Genomic DNA, 12034 nt, shown 5'->3' on the forward strand with positions numbered 1-12034 from the left:
AGGAACCTTTGGACAAGTTTTGATAAAATTTGTTATCACTTAGGTAAATGTAATACAAACCAGGCATATAACAGTTATTGTTATGGTCATGCATAAGATCATCAGTACCGGAGGATCTAACAGATCTTACAATATCAAACAAAAAAATACATTAGTAGAGAGTATGGTTCTCTCTTACTTTTATATGGGTCACCCAATGTGAATTCATACTAGAAATCTGGCTGTTTAGGGGGGTCTGTGAATCAGTCAGCCCCACTTCTCTAGCAATGCTGTTTTCAGTTCCTGGATGGTTCTGGAAGGGAGATGACGAGATGCAATTGCTCTCCCAAGAGTGTCCTAGGCATGCTCAATAGGGTTTAGGTATAAGGATTTGACTGATTGCTCCATCCCACAAATATTTTCGCCTTCCAGAAATTTTTCAACCATATTAGCCCCATGTGTGTTGTGCCCCATAGTTGTCTTTTTTCTGATCACTTATTCTTGACATATTTTTATCTGGAGGGAACCAACTACCTGTCTCCCAACATCAGAGAAAGAGACCACTATGCCAGTGGAGGTTTGATGGGTACTGGGCAGGCATCGGTGCACAGACCTCTATGTCTTTACCAGAGGATTTGTAACTGCTGTCAAGTATAGGAATAACATCTTGGAGCCCTGTATTTCTCTTTTCAGGGGTGAGGCTGTCTCCGATTTCATTTAAATGAATGGCAACACACACCCTCATAGGCAGGGCCAGTCCTAGAAATGCTGCCACCTGAGGCAAATAATATTTTTGCCATGTTACTATCTGAAAAGCGTTCTCTTTCTTCACTCCTATAAACTTGATACAGTGGTTCCCAAAGTGTTGGTCACGGCCCCCTTAGATGCAGGGGGGGGGGTAAATGTTGATGACTTAAGATGTCACTAGAGATTTTTCTAAATAAAAACATCCTGATGACAATAAATATATTAGTTCAATATAATAACTTGAAGGGAGGGTGGCCCCCATATAGTAGGCACACCTTTTTCTATTTTTTCTACGGGTTTTGGAAAAATGTCTGTCTCCAAAAGGCTAACTGTGAGCTATTCGTCATCATACATATACACCATATGTATACCATATAACCTATTAAAATTCTACATAAAATTTATAAAAATAATTCAAAGAAAAATCCTATTCAATCAAGTATTACAAATGTGCTCTGAGAAAACATGAAAATTAATAAATTAATATTTTTATCTGAATCCAAAGACAAAATTTATTCATTGAAAATCCAAAAACCGCTCTCCTCATTTCCTACCACGTTATGTTGCCTATACATGCATAGCTTAAAGCTAAGTTTTTACTATACTTTTATTTATACGTTGCTGAGAAGTTTTCTAGCAAAGTAACAGCGCTTAAGTAATAATGAATCTCTATCATTAAAAAATGTCGCCCCTGCAATCATGCTGCCCTAGGCGGCCACCTCATGCCGACCCTGCTCAGAGGGCTGATATTATCTGGAAAGTGAAGATATTCTCTGGACGGGGTGGCCAGATTACCTAAACCTTATAGAGCATGCCTGGGGATGCATTTGGAAGTGCATTTGATCTTCATCCCCCTTCCAGAACCATTCAGGAGCTGAAGGAGTGTGGCTTACTGCCACAGGGAACCCTAAAAGGCAAGATTTCTGTTATAAATTCACATTGTGTGGTGTGACCTGCATAATAGCAAGAGGGCACAATACCCTATTGATTTTTTTGATTTGATATCGTAAGCTCTGTGTTAGACTGTTCGATGCTGACAGGTATTACTCACGACTTTACATGCTTATAATAAATGTTGTATGATCACAAAAATTAGAACTTTGCCTGGTTTTAATTTATACAAAAAACGGGCACATTTTTAAGACAGATAAAATTTTAATTGGTTGACACGTTTCAGATTTACAATGAAGAGCCGTCATCAGGACCTGGTGGTCAGAAATCTCACAAATGAGTCGTGGAGGGGTGATGTTAATGTCTGGTCATCCGGAGAGTTAGCCTTTGTATTTGCTGAGTCTGAGAGGTCTTTGGTTGTGAACTGGGCGCCATCTGTTGCAAAGTGTTGAAAATTCTGTCTCTACTGAGGTTAACCAACAGGTTCCAGCCAACAAATAAACTCACCTTTTCCCAACTCAAAGACCCTATCTCACCCTCCAAAGAAACTGGTATTTACTTCATCACATGCAAGAATTGCGAAAAAGGGTATATTGGCCAAACTAGGAGAAATCTGAATATTCGAGTTCTCGAACACCGAAAACATATTGAGAAGGGACAGAAAAATAGTTCGGCTATTGCCCAACACTGTTGGCAACTTTTATATAATTTTGATTTTGAGAAAGCGTCTGTTTTTTAAAAAGCAACACATAATTCCGAAATGAATTTTCTCGAGGGATACTTCATCAGAACATGCCGAGATTCCCTCGTTAACGATGGAAGGAACACGCCACCTATTCCGTCAGCTTGGACAGGTTTTATTAACCTCAGTCAAGACAGAATTTTCAATACTTTGTAACAGATGGTGCCCAATTCGCATCCAAAGACCACTCAGACTCAGCAAATACAAAGGCTAACTCTATGGATAACCAGATATAAACATCACCCCTACACGACTCATTTGTGTGATTTCTGACCATGAGGTCATGATGACGGCTCCCCATTGTAGAGCCGAAATGCGTCAGCCAATTAAAATTTAAATTGGCTCAAAAACATGTAAATTTTTTGTATAAATGTTGTAAACTTATTTTGTTTGCATTACATCAACTTATGTAAATATCCAACTTCATTAAAATTTGCCCAGAAGTTTCGGAGATAATCGACTAAAAGTGAAAATTCTTTTCATTTTGAACGCCAGTGTAGATTGTAGTAGATAATACTCGCACCATGCATCCATGCTCAGTTGAGCTTTCAATGTATTTAAAAAAAAAAACATATTTGAGACTTACCATCTCTATTCTCATCTCTCACTTCCAGATAATCAGTGAGGCTGCAGTTTTCATTTGGGGGTGTATCAATATTGAGTATGCTGATTGTCATATCATAACCAGGCTGCACTCTCAATAGCCATTCACAGTCCAGGGCACTACTATAGTTGGATGGATAACCCGGGCTGGTTAAAGTCCCATAGAAGCTGAATATGATTCCACCACACACGGCTTATAACATGGAGAGAGAGAAAAGTCAAAGAATCATGCTTTTATATATCAATGCCTCAGATTAATGGATTTTTATATCATATTGAAATTAAAATAATACTGTATAGAAATTGTGATATCATTCAGATTATGTATGTTACTGTAAAACTCTGTAATCCGCATTATAGAATTTTCAAAACAAATAATTTCAGAATTTGTGAAAAACATAACTTATAAATCAATAAGAGAAATAATTTTCTAATTGCTGATACAAATTATTTCACAATCAATAAAAGAATAATTTCCTAATTATTGAAAGAAATGATTTCAAGATATATCGAGAAGGAAAACAATGTCAGAATTACCAAAATAATTAAAGAATCATTTAAAGTGATTTAGGATTAAAATTAATCTCAGTATTGGTCAATTTAATCAGTAATTAATCAAAAACTTGGATGAAAGAAGTAATAGACATAATTAGTAAAATAAATTATTTCAGAACTAATCAAAATTGATAATTAATAATAGAAATAATTCCATAATAATTAAAAGTTAACAATTATTTTTGTCTCTGTTGAACGCAGGGCTCCATTAGCCCCTTCTACCTGAGTTGATTGCATGATTTGGTGGCCTGCAGGCTTCGTGGAAGTTTCAATTTGGCCCGCCATGTCTGAAAGATTGAAGATCCCTTGCTCTATGGGGATCAACCCAGATTGGCAACTACTGATGTTATAACCAAAGTCATTATAACTGAGTTTGATGTTAACACTAAATCAAGACACATGTACTGTAGTTTTCAATATGGGATTATGTTAGGTTAAGAAGGAATTTTATGCATATATAGACAAAATAATCAGTCAAGATTTTATATTGATGGCAAATAACAACTTTATCTGTGTGACCACTGAAATATCATGGAAAAAAATTATACCAGTTGTAACTCTTGCTTTGAAGCCACCAAGACCATGACCTTCTGCTTGTAAATAGTAATGAATATACATGGTGTTTCCTGTAGTAGTAATACTGGAAGCATGTCCAGAATCGCAATACCTTGCCAGCTGTCTAGCATTCTCAGAGCCACCATCTAGTACTTGTATGTATTCCAACAGGTCTTCATTATAACCATGGCAACTGGAAGAATGAAGGCACCAAATGTTCACAATGAAATAATTTTCACGCAATAGTGAATGTTTTTTTTTTATTATTCTCTTTTTTTTTTCTTTTTTTTTTAAACTCATTCACTTTTCCCTGGAAAAAAAATTGTTTACCATTGGAAAATATCAAGGCTTACTTACTATCCTGCAAAATGAAGTTCATCTGGGATGTCAAGTCGCAACCTGGTACCAGCAGGAGACATTATAATCCAAATGCATTCCATGGGATGGGGAGGAGTATTGGGATAATTGGGGGTACTCAATTCAATGTACCCATTTTCTTCGGTAATGAATAAGTGACCTCCACATCCAACGCTCACTTCATTGAACTCAAGCTCGAATTGCTATTGCAGGAAAGATACATAAGATAAAGCACAGTTATGCCCAATACTATACCACATAAGAATTCCATTAAAAATACAGCTATACCTTGGTACTCATTGGTGATTTGTTCTAGAAAGGATGATCAGTGCTAAAACAGATAAGTACTTAACTCATCCAGTAAGTTTTCTTACGGTCGTATTCACTGACAGAGTGTAACCGCAATATCAGATTAAAGGATTAGAGATTGACATGGACTAGTTAAAATCCCAAATTTAGCGAATCCGTTTCGATCTCTAATTGTTTAACCTGTGATTGCAGTTAAAGCTCTGTCAGTGAATACAGCCGTAACAAGCTTAGGATGTATGGGATGAAGAGAATCATCTTCCATAGCTAAGAAAATCCTTAGAAGTGGGTTGTTTTCTTGGAAATGTGGGGGGGGGGGGAATGAGTTTGGAGCATGTGCAGCCACATTTTATTCTCATCGAAATGCAATTAGTAATACAGAATTTGACCAGTTTTGACACACTGAATACAAAGTATAATCAAATATAATGTTATTGATTATAACCAATCATATACATAGGCGTCAGAATCTGGATGTTCAGGACATTTGAGACAACTGTAAACATTTTGAGGGAAATAAAACCAGCTTCAGTAATTCATGAATATATAATGCACAATGCTCCCTCTACTTATGCATGTCCTCGAATCTTATACATATATACAGAACATATGGCACTTTTTTTTGGTGAGCCATTGATCTTAGAAGCATACTTTTAATTAGAAAAAGTATCCAAATAACATGTAGTACTCAGATATGTCATTGATGTGTTGCAAGGGGTTGTATAGTTATTAAAATAAAAAAAATAGCTTTTACACAGTCTCAGTGTGCCCAAAAACCCCATTAGAAAGTGATTTTCCTGTCTCTTCTGATGGCAACAACAAAAAAAATCCACATTTCTAAGTGCAATATTAGCTGAGATATTAAAATTCAAAAAGCGGGGGAAAGTTTAAAAAAAACAGCATTCATACAGGTAAAATCTGTTTTAACAGCATTCAATGCTGTCTCTCTCCAACTTTCCCCCAGTTTTTGAATTTGAATATCTCAGTGAAAATTGCACTTAGAAACATGGAATGTTTTTTATTATATTTGTTGTATTATGTCTTTTGATATTTCCTTCTTTTCTTGTAATCAATCAGGTGCCATTTGGCTGATAACTAGTCTTTTGATATTTGAATTCAAAATAATTTGTGAAAGATTTTTATTTATACATGTTTTATTTCTTGTTTTAATAACGAATGGGACAACAAAACTCGAAAAACATAGATCACTTACAGGAGACCCTCTGGAAAATGAATTGACTTGTAAAATCACAGAAACTTCATTGGAAGATGTCTCTGGGACAGACGGTATTGAGTTCCCACAGTATTTTCCTGGGCCAAGCATGGGTGACAAGTCTCTTCCACCATTCAAGAGCTTGAGTGTTGGATAAGAAAAATACAACAAAAACATTATGGTATTTTCAAGTATTTCAACTAACTACTGTTCAGAAAAACTCTTAATCTACAATCAAATCTTGATGAGTTTACTGCTCAGTGACCAAAAACACACCTGATTTATCATTGGTTCAATTCATCAAACTACCTTATCTCATTGAGAGTTCTGGGTCATGTGTAAACTTTGACTTATCGAGAATTGCCGACTTAGAAATAGTTAAAGTTTTAACTATAAAAATCATGAAATAATCATCATTTAATGAACTGTATAGCATGTAAATGCATATTGGATTGTGATAAGTTCAGTTATGTAGTTTTAGAAAGTGTCTCAAAAGAACTCTAGAAGAAATAAAAGAGATAACATAGCAGGCTAAAAAACCATAGTCTAGAGGAAATTTGAATCCCAAATTTTTTATCTGCATCAGTGGTAGACATTGTAGTAGAGCTGATTTGAAGCTCTTGGCTGTAGAAAGGTCACTGAAACAAGGCTAGACTTGATATGGTATTTAGATACGAGATGAGTTTATATTTTTCAAGCTCATATAAGGCTGAAATTAATTACAAAAGGGTTGGTTGGACAAACAAGGGATTTGGGTAGCTTACTTTTCAAAAAATGTCAGTCAGTTCACAACAGCAAAAGTCAAGTTTATTACGCTTGAAGGACATAATATTTTCTGTAAAAATGAAGCTAGTGCTTGTAAATCCTGAAAACACCAGTGTTTAACCAGAAGTGAAAATGGCCAGAAATTGGCAAAATGTTAGGTTTTTTTTCATTCAATTCGAATGCATTGTCACCCTAAGAAAATTTGTATCCAATAACAGTGGACTTTCCTCTCTCTGGTGTGCCATTTCGTAGATTGGGATCGGCGCAACCAACTTTTCTTTAATTGGTCTGCAGTCTATATAATATTCTAAATTTGTCATAATTTAAACACTAGTGCAAGTTCAGCCCTGGTCTTATGTTTTATACAAACAGCTGAGAAGATTCTACTTCCAACTGTTACAGGCATCTCTAATGAAAATGGGAGCAGAGTCAGAGTTATATCTTTTATGATGCTTGTACAAGACAAAAGTTATAATATCGAATAAAGTTTTACCTGCATGTTCTGTAGACATCTTTGATGTAACTAAAATGTTCTGAATTAATTTTTTATTATTTTTTGTGGCTGTTTCAACTCTGAATCATCAATTTATCACGACACTTATGGTGAAAACCTACATTCGTGTTTAAAAAAGTACCCAATTTAACTGCATTAAAATAAGAATTGAAACCATAGTTTTTCAATTATATAACTAAAGGTTTTATACTATACATATCAAATAAAAAATGCCACAGATAAGAAAAAACTGAGAAAGAATAAACATTTTCTTTTGAGAAAAAAGTTATGACTCGGATTGTTCATCGAGGTTATTGAATCAATTATGGACTAATTTGTTGAGAAACTTACAAGCAAATACATTTCACTGCAGCTGCCACTTGATGGGAGATTGAATTCTCTAAATGAAATTTGTACAGTTCTCCTTGATCTCACTTGGATTACCCATTTACAGATGAAATTATATGACGAAGTATGAGCGTTTGCCAAGTATGGAATAATATCTGAGCTTCTGATACTTCCAGATTCTGCTGATATATATCCACCACAAGCTTTGCAGGAAAAAAAAAACTTTATATCAATATAAAAATTGTCTCATTATAATTTGTTATATGTTTATATAACAAATTTTATTATATATATATATATATATATCATTGAAAATATGGCAGTTTAAAGAGAAAGGTTCTTGTATAATTACATCAGAAAAGAACCATAAAATAATGTCAGTCAAATCCTGATAAGTCAACAAAAAAACTTCGACTTATCTGAAATTCCAATTTCAGAGCAGGGGAAAAGAGAAAGATTAACTAAAATAACAGTGCTATTTATGAATACAGTAATACCTTGGTTTTTGATGACTTTGTTATCGTCTGTTTCGGTTATTATTGTGGAAATATGTCTCATTTTCGTTGATTCTCTCAGATTTTGTCGCCATGCCCACATGACCTTACTGCTGAATTTCATTGTCCTGTTCAGTGTGCCGTTGTTTCTCATTGTGTGAGCATCATCCCGTGCATCTAACCAAACAATTCCATGATATCAAAGAAAGTTTCTGGAGCCAGCAGTCCTACAAAGAAGGCCAGGAACACAATCGAGTGTGCCCACCTGAGTATGTTCTCTATCAAAACTACAATTTTAGATCTATCATTCCCAAATTTTGCATATATATCAAATGGAACCTGACTTGAACAGTAGGCTACTTCAAAATTTTGTCAGAGTTGAGCAAATGCCCAAAATGGATAACAAACTGTCAGGCAACAATGGTTTGTGGGCTTCAAAAATCACTTTGAATCATGATTGATCAACAATCACGTCGGAATGTTTACTTTGGTTACCATGGCTTCCCTAACAATGTGTTTCAGATATGTATATGCCTTTATAATGGTTTGTGTAACTTTTTCAATTCTTCTACAAATTGAAGAAAACCTGGGCAGTGCCGGATATTATAGCTAGTTCTCTATAAAATGTGTTTTTGGCATTATTTTGGAGTGTCTAGAATGGATTAATTGGAATTAAATTGATTCATAAGAAAATAATTGCCTTGGTTGGCATTGCCATGTCCAAGGACTTGTTAGGACTCTCAAGCAAAGATTGCCACACAACACAGCTCTGCAGCCAGAATGAGTTGCATTTGGTGCCTTCTTCAAGCATCCAAATTCTCATCAACTAGAAGGAGGCATGTGTGCGGTATGTGCTAGTCAACACCATATGAGAGGACATTGATGTTCGAGAGAAATTTTTCATTATTTTTTTTAATTTTATATTTTTTGGGGTCCTACTATCTTTGAAATAATGTCAAAAATATTAATCGTATCTAATTTGGTAATTTAATTTTTTTTTTTTTTAGTGCACTTTATCTTACATAGCTACCGTATATACTCGTGTATAAGCCGAGTTTTTTTTTTGTGGAAAAATTTGTTCCCCTAGTGGGGGGGGGGGGGGTCGGCTTATACTCGGGTCAGTTTCTGATGAGAAAATATCGAACCCCCGCAAACAGTAGTCATTTTTGTAGCAGTGTTCGAGAAACCGGAATTATTGGTATAGTATATGTTCAAACCCCACAGAACTGATAATGTCAAAGCCGAGGCAAAGACATTGAAAACATCATTGGCTAGTGGTGGCTAATGTTGATTGTACAGCCTTTAGATGTGCGCATCAACAAGCCTCTCAAAGACTTAGGAATTTGTGGATCGAATGGATGAGTTCCGATGATAAAGAAACTGCAAAAAGTGGTGCCTTCTAGAAACCTGACATTGACCTAGTGTGCCAATGGGTACATGAAGCGTAGAATTCTGTTTTCGCCGAAATTATCATCCGATCGTTCAAAAAGTGTTGCATCAGCAATGCGATGGATGGAGGTGAAGATGATATCCTCTTTGAAAGTGACAATGACAGCCCAGATGAAGATGAAAACGAAGAAGCTGCACCCCCTATGATGATCTGATGGATTACCATGAGCTTGGAGACTTAAAAGAAATGGATTAAAAAGTTTAAATCATTTTCTATTGTAAATTTCCGCAAGCTATTCATTTTTCATGTAAAACATGAAAATATATTTTTTTCTCTAAAATGCGCAGATTTTTTGGAGTAGGCTTATACACAGGTTTCCAATTTATTGCTGTTTTGGCGGTCCTGAAGTGTGGGGGGTCGGCTTATACACGAGTATATACGGTAATTTATAACTGTGAATGATTAAATTTGCATGATATTGATTGATAATATGTTCAACGCATGTCAACAGGGATAAGCATTAATGAGATGTAAGAGAATGTCAAAAAGGGGGAACAGTTGCAGTATGATCCAGATCCCTTGGCAACTTTTCTTTTTGGCGCCAAACACTCCAAGCACCAGAGGAAAAGTCGCCAAGGCCATGACTGACTACAGATGTCCAAAGAAAAAAACATAACAAAAGCGGAAACCAACAATAATTATTACAAATAATAGTACAAATAAATATTCTCAGTATGAAAAAAATAAAACCTGGATTCTCTTTAAAATAATGAATCAATACGGCATAAGTTTCTCTGAGGATCCAGACTCTTAAAAATAATAGTAAACTAAAATAATATTTTTTTACAACACTGATAACGGAAGGGCAGAAGTTACAAAAAATAATAATAAATAAATATATCAGAAAAATACAATCTGATGGAAACATAATCCTAGTGAGACAAGACAATGACACGTTTAGACAACAGAAAACGAAATGGCGCTATTTCAAATACTATTACACAAAGGAAGATGCCATTTGAATAGCCCACATTACTAGCACCACCTGGATTGGAAAATCTAAAAAAATTACATTAACCTGGCACCATTATACTTGCCTTGGCAACTTACAGTGCCCTTGGCAATCTGGATTATACTGCATCTGTATCCCAATTTGTTTTCAGCAGCAACATGAAATAATGTGCAATTTAACTTTCATCTTCATGGACTGACTCTTGGTCATTCAATGTGTTTGAGTTTTGTTAATTCATTCACTTTTTTGGCTTCCTTTTCAGCAACGTTAGAACCTGGGAGTGATAGATTTAGATTGGCATCGCACAAAATTATGATAATATAAATACCTAAGCACACAACTTTTCATGGAGGCACTTTCTCCTGGAAGCCATCTTAACACCCCCCCCCCCCCTGAAAATTCAACTTCATGTGCTGCCATCTGATGAAAGCCCCTAAAGTTCATATTCACTATATTCCTAATTCAAAACTTACACAATTTCTTTAAGTCAGTGCTTAACTCACTGAAGCTTTAAAAAAATCCACGGTGAGAAAAAGCAATCCGTACATTTGTGCATGCAGGGTCTGGACGGGTTATAGATAAAGTAATCTATTGAAAATCTCCACATAAAAATTCAGGAAATCATATTATAACTCACCAGTCTTCACTACTGCGTGGAAGCCACTCATGACTAGTGATGTGTCACTAAAGAATACAACTTTCATAATGTTGTTTTGGCTTTCAATAACCCGATTAGTCACACGGCCACACAAAGTAGAATTCAGTTCCATGTTGTCAGTATAAGAGAGTGGAGCTGAAAATACCATTAAAAATTCAATTTCACCATGGGAAGACAAAATTACCAAAAACAAAAATTTTTTTGCACATAGTGGACACACTAGTTCTACAGCGCCATCTATGAAAGAACAATATACCAACCAGTGTATATCTCGACTCTATCAAATGAACAAAGAGTATCTTGATTCCCTTCAAGCTGCATGTCATCGAACGTGATTTTTATATGCTCAGATTGATCAGCTGTGAAAATCCAAGTACAATTCACATTCACAGGATATGCATCTGGGTATCCTTCAGACACCAGTTCAAAAGTAGAACTTGAATTCAGCTTGATACTCTGCCAACAGGTAGAACCTGAAGAGAATGCAATTTACAAAATTCAAAATACCAATGATGTTTCGAATTCAAAAAATTCACTAATCCCTCTCTCTCCAACTCAAATAAGGAATACATGTTGCACTTTGACTAAAACACTATTAAACTTTCAATTTGAACAATGTTTTTAAGCCAAACAATAAAAGAATTTAGATAGCTTGATGCGTTTCGGCACTCCTGGGAGCCATTTTCAAAAGTTTCCCCGAAAGATGAAATTGTCAATCTACAACAATGAAACGTCCATTACTTTCGTTGTATTCTGACAGCGCTTGGCCATCATCCCAATTTCCTAATTGAATCGTTTGTATTTGGCTGTCCACTGGGCAACCACCAAGCTGGCACACACATTTTCTGGAAAATTGTCAGTCATGGCAATTGGATCAGTTTCATATCATTTACTGACGTCTCCTTAAAGATGTTGATGTGCACACC

The 12034-nt window shown here is 35.5% G+C and overlaps 1 protein-coding gene across 1 annotated transcript in view; it reads right to left on the reverse strand.

Annotated features, from left to right (window-relative positions):
- LOC149080855 (cubilin-like) overlaps window positions 1-12034 on the reverse strand; it is a 159574-nt gene that overhangs the window by 52729 nt on the left and 94811 nt on the right. Inside the window, exons 41-47 of the mRNA XM_089237523.1 lie at window positions 11369-11581; window positions 11088-11243; window positions 7558-7757; window positions 5949-6089; window positions 4430-4632; window positions 4066-4265; window positions 2946-3155 (exon numbers count right to left, since the gene is read on the reverse strand). Coding sequence (XP_089093649.1) covers window positions 2946-3155; window positions 4066-4265; window positions 4430-4632; window positions 5949-6089; window positions 7558-7757; window positions 11088-11243; window positions 11369-11581 — 1323 coding nt within the window. The remainder of the gene's footprint in view (window positions 1-2945; window positions 3156-4065; window positions 4266-4429; window positions 4633-5948; window positions 6090-7557; window positions 7758-11087; window positions 11244-11368; window positions 11582-12034) is intronic.

Source organism: Pholcus phalangioides, unplaced genomic scaffold (genome assembly GCF_987345545.1).
Source record: "Pholcus phalangioides strain wild (caught in Gottingen) unplaced genomic scaffold, Ppha-v1.0 ptg000010l_1, whole genome shotgun sequence".
Classification (NCBI taxonomy): Eukaryota; Metazoa; Arthropoda; class Arachnida; order Araneae; family Pholcidae; genus Pholcus; species Pholcus phalangioides.